This window comes from Octopus bimaculoides, chromosome 8, assembly GCF_001194135.2.
Source record: "Octopus bimaculoides isolate UCB-OBI-ISO-001 chromosome 8, ASM119413v2, whole genome shotgun sequence".
Classification (NCBI taxonomy): Eukaryota; Metazoa; Mollusca; class Cephalopoda; order Octopoda; family Octopodidae; genus Octopus; species Octopus bimaculoides.
Window position 1 is genome coordinate 92,416,810 of NC_068988.1, and position 19,117 is coordinate 92,435,926.

The window sequence follows — 19,117 nt, forward strand, 5'->3', positions numbered from 1 at the left end:
AAAGATTATATACTAAAGGTGAAAAGTCATAAGTACATCTGAAGATGGACATTGAATAATAAAAAGATGAAAAAAGAATGATGAATATAATAATATAACAGGTGTAGCTGTGTGGTAAGTAGCTTGCTTCAAAACTGCATAGCTCCGGGTTCAGTCCCACTGCATGGCATTTTGGGCAAGTGTTTTCTACTATAGACTTGGGCTGACCAAAGTCTTGTGAGTGGATTTGGTAGACAGAAACTAAAAAAAAAACCCATCAGACACGTGTGTGTGTGTGTGTGTGTATGTATCTTGGTGTCTGTGTTTGTCCTCCACCACTGCTTGACAGCCGGTGTTGATTTGTTTACATCCCTGTAACTTAGCAGCTTGGCAAAAGAGACTGATAGTATAAGTACCAGATTAAAAATAAAACACACACACAAAATTTTAAAAAAAATGCACTGGGGTTGAGTTGTTCAACTAAAAACTTTTGAAGGTGGTGTCCCAGCATGGCTGCAGTCCAATGATTGAAACAAGTAAAAAGTAAAAGATAAAAGAATATAACTAAACATGATCTGTTGAAGATGGTGAACAAAAGAACATAGCCAAAGATGAATGATATAGAATAAAACCAGTTATTAAAAACCAAATTTATATATAATAGGGTACTGAAAAGTTCCTGGCTTTGGGTAAAAGAAAATCAGTTAATTATGATTTTATTTAACATATTCCCTTCTCAGATTCTCATTCATTGCAGTGGTCCTTTAGTTTTTCTAAGTCCTGTAAAAAAACTTGGAATGTTGGGCCTCCAACCAGACCTTTCATGACACCCTTAAAGCCAGACACTTTCAGCAACCCCCTTCCCATGTATATCTTCTGTACAAACTTCTCTTGTTATATGTGGAAGAGGTAGGCCAGTAAAATCTAGATCAACTAATTGCTACAAGAAACTGGATGCACTATCTGAGAGCTTAAGATTGACATGATTGACAGAAAGGAATGGAATGTGTGGGAAGAATTCTTCATCCACTAACTAACTAATATATCAAGTAAATATGCAAAGATGAAGAGACTACAGTATGACCAACAATTAGAAAACGATTACAACAGAAGATGAGAAGCCAGAAATATATCCAAAACATGAAGGTATAATAATTTAACGAAAATAAATATAATAACAACAAATATATATATATAACAAGTTTGAATTAGAAAAAATAGAAGTAAAAAAAAAATGAAATAGAAAACCCAGGAATAGAATAAAAGAACAAAGAAAAGGCTGGCCAAAAATGAGGGCAACAAAAGATAACAAAAGATGAAGACAACCACAGATAATAACCAAAGAATACAATTAAAGTACAACAATATTCATTGATAAACAATGAAAACAACAAAATAAGAGCAATTTATTTAAAAAATGATAAAGTAGAAAGGTGTTTTGTAAAATATGTACATCTTTTAAACAAATATTTCAACTTTTGTCATTATTTCTATTGCTTTATTGTACTATGCTCAGCTAGGTGTGAAGTCAGAATTCAGAGGAATGTGTGTGTGTGTGTGTGTGTGTGTGTGTGTGTTTGTGTTTGTGTGTGTGTGTGTGTGTGTGTGTGTGTGTGTGTGTGTGTGTGTGTGTGTGTGTGTGTTCTTTTTCTCCTTTTAATTTTAGAGTAAATTTTGACCAGCCACCTACTTTAAGCAAGGTTGTGAAGAAAAGTAAAATCTTAAGAATGTCTTATAGATTTTTATAGTCCCAGATACTGTGGTCATTTGTAGCATATGAATTCAGGATTATGTATGTATGTATGTCATTGTTCAGTTTTATTTCAAGATTTCTTGTCAATAGAGGAAGAGCCAGTTCCTAACCAAGATCCAAGGTTCCTTCATTGGAATTTCAACATCAACAACAGGAGTATTTTTGCTTGTATGTATGAATATGTGCAAATTTGTTTTGCTTTATGTATGTATTCTTATACATATAGTTACATATCTAGACATACTCATATATATTTAAATCTCTTTTACTCTTTTACTTGTTTCAGTCATTTGACTGTGGCCATACTGGAGCACCATCTTTAGTCGAGCAAATCGACCCCCAGGACTTATTCTTTGGATGCCTAGTACTTATTCTATTGGTGTCTTTTGCCGAACCGCTAAGTTACGGGGGCATAAACACACTAGCATCGGTTGTCAAGCGATGTTGGGGGAACAAACACAGACACACAAACATATACACATGCTAAACTTCTAGAAAGTTTTACAGATTTTTACAACTCCAGTGATGGATTGGATCTGTAGTCTTCGAATCAGATTACTTCTTTCTGATTTTGAGAAGCCTAATTTCTCAAGATTGTTATTTAGGCAGTGTGTTACATATCCCAGGGCCCCAATAATTACAGGTATAAACCCAAACTTGTAATCTGGATAGAGTAACTGCAGATTTCTCAATAGTTCAGCATAGGTGTTCTCTTTTTCACTCATCTTCAACTTTGTTAACATCCGCTGGGCACCTAATTTCCACAACTGTGCACAGTTTCTCTTCTCTATCCCAAATCATTATGTCAGGTCTGTTGTGCTTACATTTTATCGAGGTCTTCACTGGAACATTCCAGCAATACTTCATTTTATTATGAGTGGTTATGGCTTCTCTTCCATATTGTGGGTTCTTATTTCTTTGTCCTCGGGATTATCCTTCCGACGAATTTCATAATAAAGTGTCCTAGCTACAACGTCATGTATCATCGGTAGATAATACCGCGATGACATTTTTGGACAACTGTTTATGATGTGGGTGATATCTTCGGTGTTAACTTCACAAAGTCTGCATTGGTTATCACATTTTACTCCTTTTCCTGCATCTTTATCCCTTTTATACATCAAGTACTTTGTTTTTTCCTGTTCCTGAATTGCAAACGCATACCCTTCAAAGTGAGAGGTAGTAATCCGACTATTGGTCCATGGTAGACTACTTTGATGATTGATGTTACTATCATCTCGGAGTTTTCTACTAACATATCCATGCATAGTTTTCTGCTCATATACGCTCATCCTTTCATCTGATGATACATTGCAGTAGATTCGTGCAACTTCTTTGGGCATTGTATTCTAGGTTATCAAAGAGTGTTGCTCAAGGAGCTGCCTTCCAAGTCTTATAATGTCATCAGCCTCATGTATGCAAACTTGGTCAAGAGATGCACTTCAACACTTGAAGAGATATGATACGACATTCAAAGGCATTTTGGATCGATGTTGAGTCTCTGCTGCCTTGTTTTCATTTTAGGTAGAGATGATCTATGTTACTGTTTATGTGGATATTATATGTGCTTGTTAGTATTTTTCAGATTTTCACATCAATAGCTCAGATCACATCGAGCATCCAATCAAGCAGCCCAAATGTTGTTATGAGTACTGGCATTGCAAACACATTGTGGGCCACTGTTTTATTGAATACAAAGAGTTCTGAGGTCCAAATTTTCTTTATTCGGCTGAAATATTCTTTAGTGACATGCATTTTGTTACAGGTGCCAATTGTAAGATATATTTTTATCCACCCATAGATACCTGTAACATTCCTCGTCAGATATAGGGGAAACAGTCAAATCATTGATGGAAATCTTGCTAGTCTAGTTTATAGGTTTCTCCCTTTTCACAACTATATAACAACACTTATCCTAACCAACCCAACATCCTTTGAGAATGTTGTAACTAGGTCAAGGCTCTTTTTCTTCTCATGCATATTCTTTGCATAAAGTTTTAAGTCATCCACAAAGAAACAGTGTGTAATTTTGGTATTTCTGTTTCCTTCTGAACCACTGAGATATCCTTCAGACTTCCTTAACATGAACGGCTAGGGGTTTACAGAAAGTATGAACAACATCACAGATAGGCTGTCCCCTTGGAATATGCCTTTGCAGTGATAATACAGTCACTCTTTGTGCATAATTTCAAGATGGTGGCCCACGATGAAGTCCGGTCAACTGTGGCTTTGACTATGCTCACTGGAACTTTAGCAAGATGAAGGGCTTCTAGCATCCATGAGTAGGGAACAGATTCAAAGGCTTTCTTGTAGTCTGTGTGTGTGTGTGTGTGTATGTATGAATGTATGTATGCATAATTGAATGAATGAATGACATGAAGTACATAACACATAATTTGCGAGCAAGTACTAAAATCATAACAATCTATTTTAGTGATATTTGATAATGTATTTCAACAGCCCTGGTTAAGTAGATCTATGACAGAAGGTATTCTGACCTTGACCATCACACTTCTTTTTCAGATAAAGTGTATGTAGAACACTGTATTGTGAATGATGTCTTAGAGAACATTTTTAAGATGGTAGATGCCATGATTTGCTATTTTTTTTTTTTACTCCCTGTAGACTTTTGAGCATATAAAATATATTTTAGCATTCTTTGTGTAGCAGTCAAAAATATTACTGTAATGCCTAATGCCTAAGTTAATTGGATCCTGGAGACCACTTGTAAAGCAAAATCTAAGGCAGAGTAGTAATTTCCCATAGTAACAATGTTATAAATTGTAATTCATTTCCAGAAAAATATTTTACCTATAAAATTTATAATACTCATAAATAAATGGCAATAAAACAACAGTAGGATGTAAAGAATATTTCATGTAAAGTAAAAAGAATGTCAAGATCATTAATTATAAAAAATATTATTATCATAATTGTTTCCTGAATCACTTTCACTCACACTAGACTCACACAAACCATCACGTATAGAGGTGATCACTGATTCACAAGCACTCATAGATGGACTTGTAGATTTCTTTTGAAAAAACATATCTAGAGTTGTTTGCTTAGAAGAAGCTGTTTTTTCACTGTCTATAAATTTCTTGCTAACACGCAGAAGCATTTGTTATGATTGTAGAAACTTTTGCACTTCATTCAAAATTTGGATATTGTCCTACATCACTCATAAAGTAAATTTGGAGGAATTGTAGTTGTTCATTTGTGGGTAACAGGGAAGGAATGAGGTGATAGACTTGCCCTTGAACTTTGAATGTCGGTGTAAATCCATGTTCAACTATCTCCTTAGATGCACCAAACAATGTCATTTGAAATGCAGAATTGTATTGTCTGATATTGTTCAGAAAATCCTTTGACTGGATGGAAGTGCCTTCCTGAAGATCCATAAGAGGTTGAGGAGGAGCTGATAGTGCTGGCAATCTTACCTTACCACTTGAGTAGCACATGCCATTAGTTTCATTTGGAAATTTTAAAGCTTTGCAGAAATGACAATTTGAGTTTAGCACACCAATTTGAGCAAAATTAGCATTTTTATAAGAATGGGATGGATCATATCTGAAAGCAGTTCCAGGAGTTGTGAAGAAAGAATTTGTAAGTAGTTTGTTTCTGAGAGCTGTTCTATTGAACCTCTGTCTAATCATGAAAATGTTTTAATGATTCAGCATTAAGTGCTGCAGCATGCATTTGCTGATTCTTGGGAAAGTCTCATCTCCGTTCTGTATTGAGACTTCATCTGATGTACTCTAGCATACCTTTGCCGATCTTGGGAAATGTTAATTTAAGCATAAATATGTAATTGTAAATACCTTGCAACCTTGCAGATGTTATTAACTGATGCAGATGTTATTAAATGATAATTATTAACTGGTAATTGAAGGGTAAATGTGTATTTTTATATACCTTGGACTTGCCACCTAATTGTTTTTTGCCAAGAGTTTCACCTCCAGCCGTTCATTATATCAGTCAACACACATACACTGACACACCATTCCATTGTCATAGCTGCAAAGACAGAAAGTTGCTGATGTGTAATGTTGTTCACATTAGGATATCAATTATTCATTTATTTCAAATATAATAGAAATAAAATGATGTTAGTGTTAGCACATTGAAATTAAAAGTGAAAGAATAAAAGTGAAACAATATTATATGACATTACAATATAGATCTTATTCTTTCACTTTATAATACCAAACCAATGCCAATGATATATTGTTTTAATCCAAACGAAAAAAAAAATTACATGTTGACTCTGACAGGGTCTGTTACCATTACCTTGTAAAATTTGATTTGATTTAGCTGAGCCATTTGAGAATGCATAGGGAACAGACAGACAGAATTTTATATATATAGGTATGTGTGTGTATCCATTCCAAATTCCTCTCACAAGTAATTGGTCAACCTAGGACTATATTAGAAGGCACTTAGCCAAGTTGCTGTGCATTGGGACCCTAAACTAATGACTGAAGCAACATATTCTATATTCAGAATCTCAGTTTGTATATTTCACATTTTTGAAAAATGTCTTTGAGCTGGCAGAATCGTTAGCACAGCAGACAATATGCTTAGCAGCATTTCTTCTGACTTTATGTCCTAATTTTAAATTCTGCTGAGGTCAGCTTTGCCTTTCATTCTTTCAGGGTTGATAAAATGAAGTACCAGTTATGCACTGGGGCTCAATGTAATTGACAGCTCCCTTTTGCAAAATTACAGGCCTTGTGATATAGTGTGCCATTTAGAAACTGTTGCACTAGGGGGATGTGTCTGTTATTTCTAGCAGGTTTAGGGACCACATAAAGAAGTTCCCTTGTCGGCTCGCACTGAATCTAGTTGTTGGCTCATGTTGATCACACTGTAACCTACTGTTGCTAAATCAGCAACATTTCACTGGATTCTCCTCCTCTGACCTGTTGTCACTGCTCATGGCACCATCACCAGCTCACTGCCCACACCAACTTGTAGATCATTATTTTGCTACTGTGAAGATTAAGTTTTCATTCACTTCTTGTTGCTTTTCCTTTTTCCCCTCACTTCCCTCATGCTCTGCCCTCTTCCTTTCAAACTCTCCTTCTCTTTCCCATGCTCTCCTTCTCTTTCCCATGCTCTCCCCCTCTTCCACCCACACTTCTCCTCTACCCCCATGCTCTCCCTCTCTTCCCCACAAGCTCTTCTTTTCCCATGCACTTCCTCTCTTCTCTCATGCTTTTCCCCTCTTCCCCCACACTCTCTCCCTCTTCCTTTATGCTCTCCTTCTCTTTCCCATGCTCTCCACCTCTTCCACCCACACTTCTCCTCTACCCCCATGCTCTCCCTCTCTTCCCCACAAGCTCTCTCTCCTCCCCACACTCTCCTTCCTTTCCCCCATGCTCTCCCTCTTTTCCTCCACACTCTCCCTTTCTTCCCCCACAGTCACCCTTTACCCCTCCTACATTCTCCCTCTCTTCCCCTACGTTCTCCCTCTCTTCTCCCATACTCACCCTCTCTTCTCCCCATGCTCACCTTCCCTTCCTGCCACACTCCCTCTTCTCCCCCAATGCTCTCCCTCTTCTCCCCCATGCTCTCCCACTCTTATGCTCATGCTCTCTCTCTCTCTCTCTCTGTTTGTCTTTCTAAGTTGCTCTTTCACCATACTGCTTCATTCACAGAGAGCTCCACACTAGTGTTAGAAAGAGATTGGTTAGCTTCCAGTCATAAGATTCTTCGTAAAAGTCTTTTCTCTTCTCAAATCCATTGTGATTTGACCTTCAATGTCAAAATATTTTCTTTCTGAAGATTAGTTGTAGAATCTAAAAGTTACTCTGTCTTTTGCTACTGGCTGTCTCCTCTTAATTTGGTGGAAAATGAATATGTGCACGTGCGCGCACACACACACATGCGTGCACACACACTTACACACACACACACTCTACTGGTAACTTGTACATTAACAGTGTACTAATAGAATATATGTTTAGCAGAAGGCAGAAGAGGGCCTTTGAGTGCAGCAATGCATCACTTGACTAATACCTATTGAATAACAAAGAAAGAAATGAGTACATCACAGATGTATTTGATAGTAAAAATAGAGTTGGTGAAGAACCTTTGAATAGGTAGTCTGAGTGTACAGCTGTTCCATGTGACCCAAGGATAGCTGGACTACCTCCTTAAACAGAAACTTGGTGGAGAAGAACTCATTATATTAGCAGAAACTTATGCAGAGGTATGTATCATAAGCTAGCAAATACCCATAACAATGACAAAAATTAGTAGCTTCTCCTAGATCTGTGATAACTACAGCACGTCTTATCTAGAAGGATACACCTTCACTATGCATCTATAGCAGGAATATTTGGCAGAGTCCCAAGCACCTAGGAATCAAAACCCAGTTTACTATGTTCCAACAATTAGAAATTTGTTAGGGATTGATGACTTCAGCAAATCACTAACCATTCAAATCTCTGGAGGAGACCACTGTATCAACATGAATGCAGTTCATTCAGTCATTGATAATGTCAGCAAAACACTGACTACTTGGACCTCTGGAAGAACTGAATGTCATCAACAGGTTGTTTTTTCACACCCTTTTCCCTTAACAGAAGCATTAACTATAAATAGAAGTATCTCTTTGCTAGCTACCAGTAGTAGGATGCACTTTGAGCCTGTCAGCTGCAAGTGTGGCTGTAAGCAATCAAACGCAATGAATGATGATGATGACACAGCTTAAACCACCGAGCTGCTAAAATCACACAATGATGGTTGCTGTCATTCTAGACCATAACAAACTGTTTAACTAACTCAGCATAAATATTTCTTTTCAGTCAGTGGTTGTAATGACAATACATTGCTTTGTTTAACAATAAAATGAATGTTTTTGTATTTAAAATTTATTGTTCTTGCAACCATTCCTCAACTCAAACAAATCGTTATGCTGGTGACTTCCAAAAGCAAATGTTCTTATCATTTATGTTAAACATCTGGTCAATAGAAGAGATAAAGATAACTAATAATATCTACATTGTGATATAAAATGTCATTTGTACCATCCCAGTGTGGAAGCATTGTTCACATCATCAGCAACTTCCCCTGAAATGTTCACAAGCTACTATTTCATCTCAAGGCATGACATTCTTGTTAAAACTATTTATGTTATCCATGGGCAAGGTTAGCTTGATGGGCATACAAAAAGACTAACCGTAACCAGAATATATCCATAACTGTAAAAATAAGGCATACTGAGTGAGCATTCCTGTAAACACAGCAATCTAGTGCAAACACAAGACTTGATATTATTCTATGAGATGGAATAAGTTATGCACTCTTGTGGAGGCCAACTGACAAGCAGGTGGGAACAGCTCTCATCTAAAGTTATGGAAAAAGAAAACATCTGTGTGAATTAATGTGCAGCCTACAGCTTTTGTATCCTGGCTTTGTTTTTTTCATTTGTATCTCTTATCATAGGTGTACTATGTTATGTAACAATAGATTCACATAAAAGCCTGTAAATACGATCCTTGCTCACTTAGCATTGTTGATAGATCCTTGTGAATCATGATTTTGTCATAAGTTCAACGATATAAACAAGAAATACATTCCTAAAATAATTCCCATAGTATTTTCCTTGTTGCAAAACATCAACAAACTTGTAAACAAAGATTAAGAACCGTTCTAGTATTAAACACTGAAACCCCCCCACACACACACACATACATGCACACAGGTTTTAAATATATATTAGACGGATTAATGAAAATCAATAAGATAATTATTTACTTAATAAAGCCAAGGTTTTTTTGTGAAGCTTTGTCTTTTCTTTTCATGAAATTCTTTGCAGTGACTGTATCCTCACATTATTAGCCTCTTGGAAAGATTGGTGAGCTAGAAGAATTGTTGGCACACCGGACAATAATGCATAGTGGCAATTCTTCCAGCTTTATGTTCTGAGTTCAAATTCTATCGATGTTGATTTCGCTTTTCATCCTTTCAGGATCGATAAAATAACCACCAGTCAAGTTCTGAGGTTGATAAAATTGACTAACCCCTTAATTTCAGTGTTTTTGTCTATAGTAAGAAAGGGTTATTAGCTTCTTTGAGGATAATTTTCTGTGGAAGTGGTCATAGTTTTATTTAAAACTGGAAAACCTGTGACAGATTTTTAGCTGATAAAATTCATAGTACTTTTGCATTTGACACTTTTATAATCTTTTTCTTCCACATGATGCTATTCTGTCTCCATGAAGTCCTTGCTAGATATTTCTTCACCATATGTTTCAAGTAACTCTAGTATTTTATATTTCAAGTGTTGTCATACCATAAAAGACTTACATCCGTGTGAAATTGTAAAATGTAGAAAAGATTGTATCTTAGATGACATTCATGAAATAAAATTAAAAAAATGAATGACTAGTTACTTTATCTATCATTATTTATTCCCTTATATTTTATTGAATTTAAAACACAAGGTCAAAAAAAAAAAAAAGAGAAAGATAATAACTGCCAAAAATTAAAAATTTCACTTAGATAGGCATACACTTTATGAAGTTATATTTTGGTTTTATATTATTCCATGTTAATGTTATAATGAAACAATATCAAATGAAACTATTTTAAATGAAAATTGCCTGTAATGGTATTTTCCAAGGAAGAACAAAGTAAACTGGCTCACATCTTGTAAATCCAGTTGATTAGTGGTGCAGTGAACAAGTGTAAAACATTCCAAAGATTTCCACATTTGTTTTTCTTGGAATAAACACATGCACACTCACATATACACATGTATACACAGAGTAGTCATACACTCATGTGTACTAAAGAGATGTGTGCACCTATTACATAAATTCATGTTTATCCACATGTATGCCTCCATCTTATGCATATGTTAACCTTTTTGTTATCATATTTCTGTTGAAATACACTGCTTTGTTTCAATTAAGAATGAAAAATTCAGCAAAATAACTCTGAAAGTTTTATTTTGAAGTAAAATAACTTTGGCCGATTAAGAATGAAGAATTTGGTAAAATAACTTTGTCACTTGCTAAGCTGGTATTTGGAAGACAAATTAGCATGAAATTTTGATGGAGGTTTGTCTCATTAAACCAGAGGTGATCTCAGACTGTTTGGTATCCAAAGGGTCAACTTCCTCATATATTCACAAATTCCTGAAACTGTCTTGACTTGAATAAATAATAGAAAGCCTTGTTACACTTTTAGTGATCAGTTTGAATTCTGTTGTAGAACTTAAATAACAAATCTTGAAGAGAAGCCTACATTTTTTCATATTTTCCGTGTTAGGTCCAGAGAAAGGAACAATACTCATCTTCTTCATAATCTCTTTGAAAGCAGACATTGTTAATGTTCTGCTTAAACTGTTACAAGTTGATGACTGCAGAAAAAGACATGAACAAGGAGTGATATTCAGAGGGGTGACGTTTTAATGTAGAAGGACTGGGGATAGTGGAAAGTGCAGAGCCTGTTTGGGATGGGGGAATTGGACAAAATGAATGATGAGAGGTGAAGCCAGGTGTGCCTGAGTAGAGATAACACTAGACCAGTTAACTCTAAAGAGAAAAGACCACTATGTTGCAATATATCTGTGGGTCAGATGCTGGAGTGAGTTTGTGAGTGGCTTTATTTCTGTAACATTCAGAGAACGGCTACCGAACTGCATAACCTTTCTCTGAATGTGGTCTAGGATGTCTATTGTGAAGCAACAACACCATCCCTAATGTGAGAGCAGTACTCCATTGTGGAACCTGTCCAAGTTTTATAGAGTTGAGGGGTTGAAGTATTTTTGTTTATTTTGTGGTTTTGGGAATGTAGATTATTGATACCTTGGAATCGATGATGTCAACTGCTGTGGCTTTCAAGCCTATATAAACAGAATATATATTTTACCTGTTTACAAGGAATGGTAGATCATCTAAGTATCATCATCTTTGTCATTTAACGTCTGTCTTCCATGAGTATATATACGCTATATATATATGTATGTAAATGTGTGTGTGTGTGTGTGTGAAGGCTACTTCACTATATTTTTTACCCACAACCAACATCGTTATCTCTTTATTTCTTAATATTTTGATAAATTAGCTGTTTCAAAGAGTTGTACATGTAACAGTATTTATAGCTTTAGGAATGCGTTTGTACAACTAAATCTTTAGCCAACATCTTAAAGTGTAGTTAAAAATACACAAACATACACATGTTTACAAAATTGGTCCAGTTCCATTCTACATCATTTTGGGCAGGTGTTTTCTACTGTAGCCTTGAATTGGTGAATGCCTTATGAATGGAGTTTGCTGACTGGAAACTGTGTTGAAGCCTTTCATGATGTGTGTGTGTAGATTGTGTGTGAGAATGTATTTGTTACTAGTGAAAAATACCAATGTACTAATTTGCATCCCTTTTTGTCAAAAATGTCTCTTAATGATTCAGTAAAAGAGAGAGATAAGTAAAATAAGAATCAAGCCGGAATAAGTACTGAGGCCAGTATGAACGACTAAAATCCTTGAAGATGGTGTCCCAGTACAGTTGCATCCAGTGAGTGAAACTAATAAAAGAGTATAAGAATAATAACTTTCATTCTATTTCAGATGGCAGTCTGCTGGGTTTGGACGAAGTTTGGTCTTTAATTCCCTGCCACTATAGAGATAGATTCTTAGCTGAACGGTGGACTTTTATAACACAACAGGTAATGTTACCCAACAAGTCTAAAATTGTATAAAAGATCTTTCGAATGCTTATTGACCCCATCTCTGCTAGTTGCTGTTGCTATTCTGTTAATACTTTGACTTGCCTCTACATCATCATTTAACATCAGTTTTCCATACTAGCATGAGTCAGACTTCACTAACATCTCTAACTCTATTACCTACCTGCTCCAGTATTTATATTTTAAATCCTTCTCCTTGGTTTCACTTGTCATCCCTTCCATCAAGGTTACATGTCATTTTAACTTTACTTCATCCTTCATTTTGCAAACATCATCAGTAGTGCATATATCTGGAGCCATGATATATTCCAGTTAATCATTTCATTCATAATACAGCTCACTGGTAGTTGCACTGGGAATGCACCCGTCATCATTCAGTGTGTAACTCATGTCTAGTTAGTTATTGTTAGCATGTTCATATATACACACATACATTGGCTTCATTCAATTACAATCTTCAATGGAAACATTAATATTGGTTTATTTCTATTTTCTAGGAACACCCTATTGTCCATCGACCATATTTCTACCTTCATCCTTGTCACACGGCTGATTTGATGAAGAATATTGAACTCAAAGACAAAAGGTGAGTATATTATAACATCTAAAGACATGGATAGTAAAAAGCAGCAGCAGTAGCAGCAGTAGCAGCAGCCCCTACTGCTGCTGCTGCTTGCATGGATCAAATGAGTGCATTGGAGAATAGTTTTTTACAGCCAGATGCCCTTCCTGCCTCTTGCCACCCACCCCACCTGTTTCTGCCTATCAAACAACAAAAAGTGTGCCCATAGTTACATGAAGAATAAAAAAACCTTTGTTTACAAAAGTTGTGCAACTTATCAAGAAGTCCAGACATGCTTTTGCTGTGGGCTGCTTGCATACGGTACCATCTTCATGAACATTGAACACATGAAGATGAGGAGAAATATGAACTCACTCACGCTCTCTCTCTCTTTCTCTCACGCACACACACATTTAAATATACACAATGAGCTTCACTCAGTTTCCATCTTCTAAATCAATTCTCAGGGCTCTGTTAGACCTAGGACTATAGTAAAAGACACTTTGCTAAGGTGTCATGCAGTGGGACTGAACTTCACATATGAATATTTCCTGAATATAAAACAGTTGACTTTTACATCTGATATTTCACGTACGAAAACATAGCTGAAAATACAATAGATTTCTAATTTAAGAAAGTCTCCATTCTGCTGATGGAAATGCTCTCAACTGGAACCCATTGTTACAAAATGAATAAACAGATTGAACTGGACAGCTACATCTGTCTCTGAGACAAAATGCTAAAAATCATCTTATAATCAACATGAAGCATTAATGATATCAAAGAAGATAATAAAATAACTATTTCTTACACAAGGTTAGGCCTGTAATTTGGGGAGGAGTTAGCTTGTTGAATTCTTGTATCAGCCTTGGAAAGATGTAAAGCATAACTAACTGTCTTTGATGTGTTTTAAACTGACAGGGTGTAGGGCTCTAACTAATTAATACAGGAATTTTTGTCCAATGCCTTAATGATTCTGCCAGTTCATCAATCTTAAGAGAATAAAATATTTATGATAAATGTTGTCCTCATCACTCAATATTTAAGGGGTCACTTGAAAGACGGGGGCTCAGTTCTAAATGTATGACAGTGGAAAAGAGAGATAAAACTTCCATCTGGATAGAATTACAATTTTTTGCAGGTATTTCTCCAATGATCAGCTTCATATTTCTAATAGTTGCATTAATTGAAATATTATTGTAGAATTTCTATTCTACAATAATATTTCCTCTAGTAATGGATTTGAACTCATGTCTCTTAAGAAGCTAAAGAAGAATTCATAGAATGTTAATAATGCTGAGTAGTGAAAAGTCCAAATTTCTGAGTTATTGTCCATTTAAAGGTGTTGTAGCCAATTGGCCAGCAATTCCTTTGCCTTTCTCTGACCTCTGTTGATAGTAGGACCATTAATCCTTTAGTATTTAACCAGCCAGGTCAGGCCCCAATATTCTACCTGTTTTATGTCCAAACCAACCAGTTCTGGCCTCTCACACTTGCCTTAGAATGTCATTCTAGAAATAAACAATCACATCATTGAAATTTCAAAGCTACAAGATAATGCATGATTAATTCAAAACAATGTGAATAAATAAGCATTAAAGGGTTAAATATTAGACTGTTTCACTCTTCATGGCCAGCAAATATATTGATATTCTACTCTATGAATTCTATTTTGGATTAATTGTTGCTGCTGATAAATCCATAAGTTTCCCTACAATTTCAGACTGAAACTCTCTCCTCAAGCAGGTAGTTCATTACTTTATACACGCTACTGTTCTATTATTTTCTATTAGATAAACAGACACAAGATGAAAAGAAAGTAATTCCAGGAAACTTTGCAGTTTTACCTCCTTCCTACTTCCCCTTTTAAGATACATTTATGGATCAATGAAAGGAAAAAAAATCTATTTAATGATCATAAAACTCAGACACATTTCATTCATCATCATCATCAACAATTCAGTCCTATTGACCAGGTGTAGTTTAATACTTTCAACATATTACTTACTTGTCATGGAAATCTTATTAATAGGAAAATTGATACCTTGTTCTTTGCTAAAAACAATATCTGCAACAGGTGGTGAATCACAGTATGGTATTGCCTATACTCTGCATATCTAACCATCCACTATATATCTCTACCATTCTCTTCGTATAAGTATGTATTTGATCATTTTTGTGCATCTAGATGCATATGTGTCTCTCAGTGTATCTTGGGATCTGCTGTTCTCTAGGTGTATTTAAGTATGTATGATATTGTCATTAGTAAATGATTATCAGCTGATAATTAAGCTATACAACTATCATTAAGTTATGATTACACTTTACAACTGTCATTAGCTGAATGATTGTACTATACTATTTTCATTGAGTAATAACTAAATTGTACAACTGTCGTTAAGTAATGACTGCACTGCACATCTTTCATTAAGTAATGATTACACTTTACAACTATCATTAGTTGATGATTATATTATATTACTGCTATTAGGTGGTAACTATACTGTACTGCTTTCAATAGGCGATAATGAAACATTAAGAACATTGCTAATATAAGTTTGTCATGGCAGAAAAATTCTCACTGGAGACAAGAGCTCAGAGTGCTGTCAGTGGGACTGATGGATGCATGCGTTTTGAGCTCTTAGTTCTCATCAGTACCAGATACCGAAAGAGAAGTAACTCGGAGTCACTGGGAAGCAGAGCTTCTCTTATAAAGAAATTATTCAAAACTATCAACTGATGGAATGCATCAGCTGCCAGATTGGAATAAATTTGTGAGTAGATGTATGAGACAGCGACTGTGGGAAAGCAAATTCAATAGATGTTCAGATGTTTGACGGATGTTCGTGTTTTATATCTTTGTCTCTCAAGTGACAATTTTTTTTCTCCTTGGCAAACTGCAGTGAAAAGCCTTTCACCAATTCAAATATCTCTCAAACATATTTGAACTGGTTTCAAGGTTGTTTACTATCAGTCACTGCTTCATGCATCTACTTACAAGTAGGTACTAACGTTTATTTAATCATTGTTTTTGCAGGAATTACATCTTGTCATGGTTGAGTGCTGTTGGTCCAGTTGTTCGACTTGAGCTTCCACTTTCTTATGGTTTATCTTTCGAGCCTTCTGACTGAAAAGTTTTAAAAGTACCTTAATACATTCCTAAAGAGAAGCATTGAAACAATTAATTTTCCTTATTTTATTTAATCATTTCATTTATGAAATTTATTCTTGATCTCTGCGATTGTTTGATTTTATTTAAAACTTCTGAAATAAGTTTGTCTGATCAATTCCACTGTTATACACTTACCCAACACTTACCAGCTTGTTGCTTCGGTGCTAACCGTGGCGTACTGGTTTCAAATTTTGGCACAAGGCTAGTAATTTTGTGGGAGAGGGTAAGCTGATTAATTCCAGTGATCAACTGGCTCGCTTATTTTATCAACCCCAAAAGGATAAAAAGCAAAGTCATTGTCGCTGCAACTGGAACCCAGAGGGTAAAAGATGCTAAGCATTTTTCCCACTGTGCTAATGATTCTGCTAGCTTGTCACTTTTAACAGTTGCAATATTTAAGGAATATATAAGGTGGCAAACTGGCTGAATCATTAGCACACCAGGAAAAATACTTAGCAGCATTCCGTCTGTTTTTATGTTCTGAGTTCAAATCCCATCAAGGTCGACTTTGCCTTTCATCCTTCATGGTCGATAAATTAAGTACCAGTTGAACTCTGAAGTCAATGTAATCAACTTACCCACTCCCCTGAAATTTCTGACCTTGTGCCAAAATTTGAAATCAATTTTAAAGGAATTTATGAAATGAAACCATCTAAAAGCATTTAGATGTACTTAATCTGTAGAATTTTGACTTCATTTCAAATTTTTTTTGTTTTGTGAAAATCATTAACCCTCTTGGGACACCTGGGCTGATTGGTTGGCTCAAGTGATACATGATGAAAGGACTTTGAGGTTGATCCATTGACCCGATGGAACAAATGTTGTGAATGATTGGTTTTGAAGTGTAATAGCCAATCAGAGATCATCTTTCAGTACGTATCTTTTTTTTTTTTTTTTACAGAAACATTTATGCTTATTTTATTTATTTACATGTATTGTGTTGTTTTAGGTTTTCTTATTGTGATAGATGTATTGTACTGTTTATAAGCTTTCATAGAATATATAGTTTTAGATACTAATAAAGTAGTTTTAGGTACCTTATCCTTTGTTTTCTACATGCACCTACCAATTTCAATCTCAACAGAAAAAAATGTTTAGTCTTTTTCACTACACATACCAAAATACCATGTGTCTCAAAACAGTTAAATTAAACAGCTTATATGGTAAAGTACAAATGTGTCAGCTTCTAGCTTCTTCAGTTTGAGGCTTCTGTTCAAATGACTTTGGTCATGGTGAAGCATATTCATGGATGTTGGCCCAGAATCAGCATGAAAAGGCCACATTTGAGTTACTCACTTGACTTTTTTGTAATATACACAACACATCCATGAAGCATGTTTGATACTAGAAAGACAAAGTTCTTAATGGAAAATTTTTATAATGTGAATTCAAACTTAAATAAACAACTTTTGCTTTATCAGAAAAAGAAAATGAATTGGTTATATTGAAAATTATTTCTCTTTCTATAACTGTGAATAAGTGTCTTGTTTTATTTTTCATTCTTCTTACTCTATCTCTGTCCTCTTGATTTATAATGAAAACAGTTACTTGGATAATGTAATTGACTATCATCTACTGTTCAAACACTCCATGCTGAAGACACACAATAAACAGAAAGAGGCAGTCCATGGATGTGGAACTTTAGATAATATTAACTGTACAAACAATAGAACATCTTGAATCACAAACCGGTAATGATACTTTTGAGAGATAAAAGAGGAAAATAAAAGAAATGAAATCATTTTAATATGCTTTCCTTCTTCTTCTTGATCATCATCATTATCAGCATCATCATCATCATGGTTGTCATCTTCATTTTAATGTCTGTTTTCACATGCTTACTATTAGTCAGACAGAATTCATTGAGGTAGAGCTTCTTTACAGCTGGATGCCTTTCCTGTCACCAACCCTCACCTGTTTCCAAACAAGGTAATATTTACTAATGACTAGACATGTTCTTCACAGAAGATTGGAACTGAACAAATCATTTACAAGCATCACTTGATTCAAGGCAAATGAATGCATGCACGTGCGTGCATCTGCACACACACACACACACACACACACACACACACGATGAGCTTCTTTCAGCTTCCATTAATCAAATGCACTCTCAAGACTGCTCAATGGGATTAACACTTTAGTATTTAAATTGGCCATAACCAGCCCAAATATTCTACCTGTTTTATGTTAAGACCAGCCAGATCTGGCCTCCCACATGTATCTTACAATGTCATTCTAAAAACACACAATCATATCATCAAAATCTTGAAGCTATGAGATAATCCTCATCATCTTCATCGTTTAACGTCCACTTTCCATGCTAGCATGGGTTGGACGATTTGACTGAGGACTGGTGAACCAGATGGCTACACCAGGCTCCAATCTGATTTGGCAGAGTTTCTACAGCTGGATGCCCTTCCTAACACCAACCACTCCGAGAGTGTTATGAGTGCTTTTACATGTCACCGGCATGAAGGCCAGTCAGGCGGTACTGGCAACGGCCACGCTCAAAATGGTGTATTTTACGTGCCACCTGCACAGGAGCCAGTCCAGTGGTACTGGCAACGAACTCGCTCGAATGTCTTTTCACATGCCCAAGTGCCAGGATCACGCTCAAATGGTGCTATATACATGCCACCGGCATGGAAGCCAGACAGCTGGTGCTCTGGCAACGGTCACGCTCGGACGGTACTCTTAGTGATCTGCTGGTACAGGTGCCATCCTGATTTCACTTTCGTTTGCCCCAACAGGTCTTCGCAAGCTGAGTTTAGTGTTCAATGAAGAGACGTTGGCATGGGTGCCAGTCTACAAATTTATGATAAATTTAAAACAGTCTGAACAAATAAGCATTACATTTGACAGAATAATCTGATAATATGCTGGTGTATATCAAGCAACATAGTTGTGGTTTAGTACAGAGAGAGGCAACAGGGTAATGCCGTTAGT

The 19,117-nt window shown here is 35.8% G+C and overlaps 1 protein-coding gene across 2 annotated transcripts in view; it reads left to right on the forward strand.

Moving 5' to 3' along the window:
* Positions 1 to 17,915, forward strand: part of LOC106874580 (ubiquitin-like-conjugating enzyme ATG10) — a 321,299-nt gene extending 303,384 nt beyond the window's left edge. For both annotated transcript variants that reach the window (XM_014922365.2, XM_052970266.1), the window contains 3 exons: positions 12,316 to 12,413; positions 12,932 to 13,020; positions 16,034 to 17,915. In XM_014922365.2, the coding sequence (XP_014777851.1) occupies positions 12,316 to 12,413; positions 12,932 to 13,020; positions 16,034 to 16,127 (281 nt within the window). In that variant the 3' untranslated portion in view covers positions 16,128 to 17,915. The remainder of the gene's footprint in view (positions 1 to 12,315; positions 12,414 to 12,931; positions 13,021 to 16,033) is intronic.
* Positions 17,916 to 19,117: the final 1,202 nt, after the last annotated feature.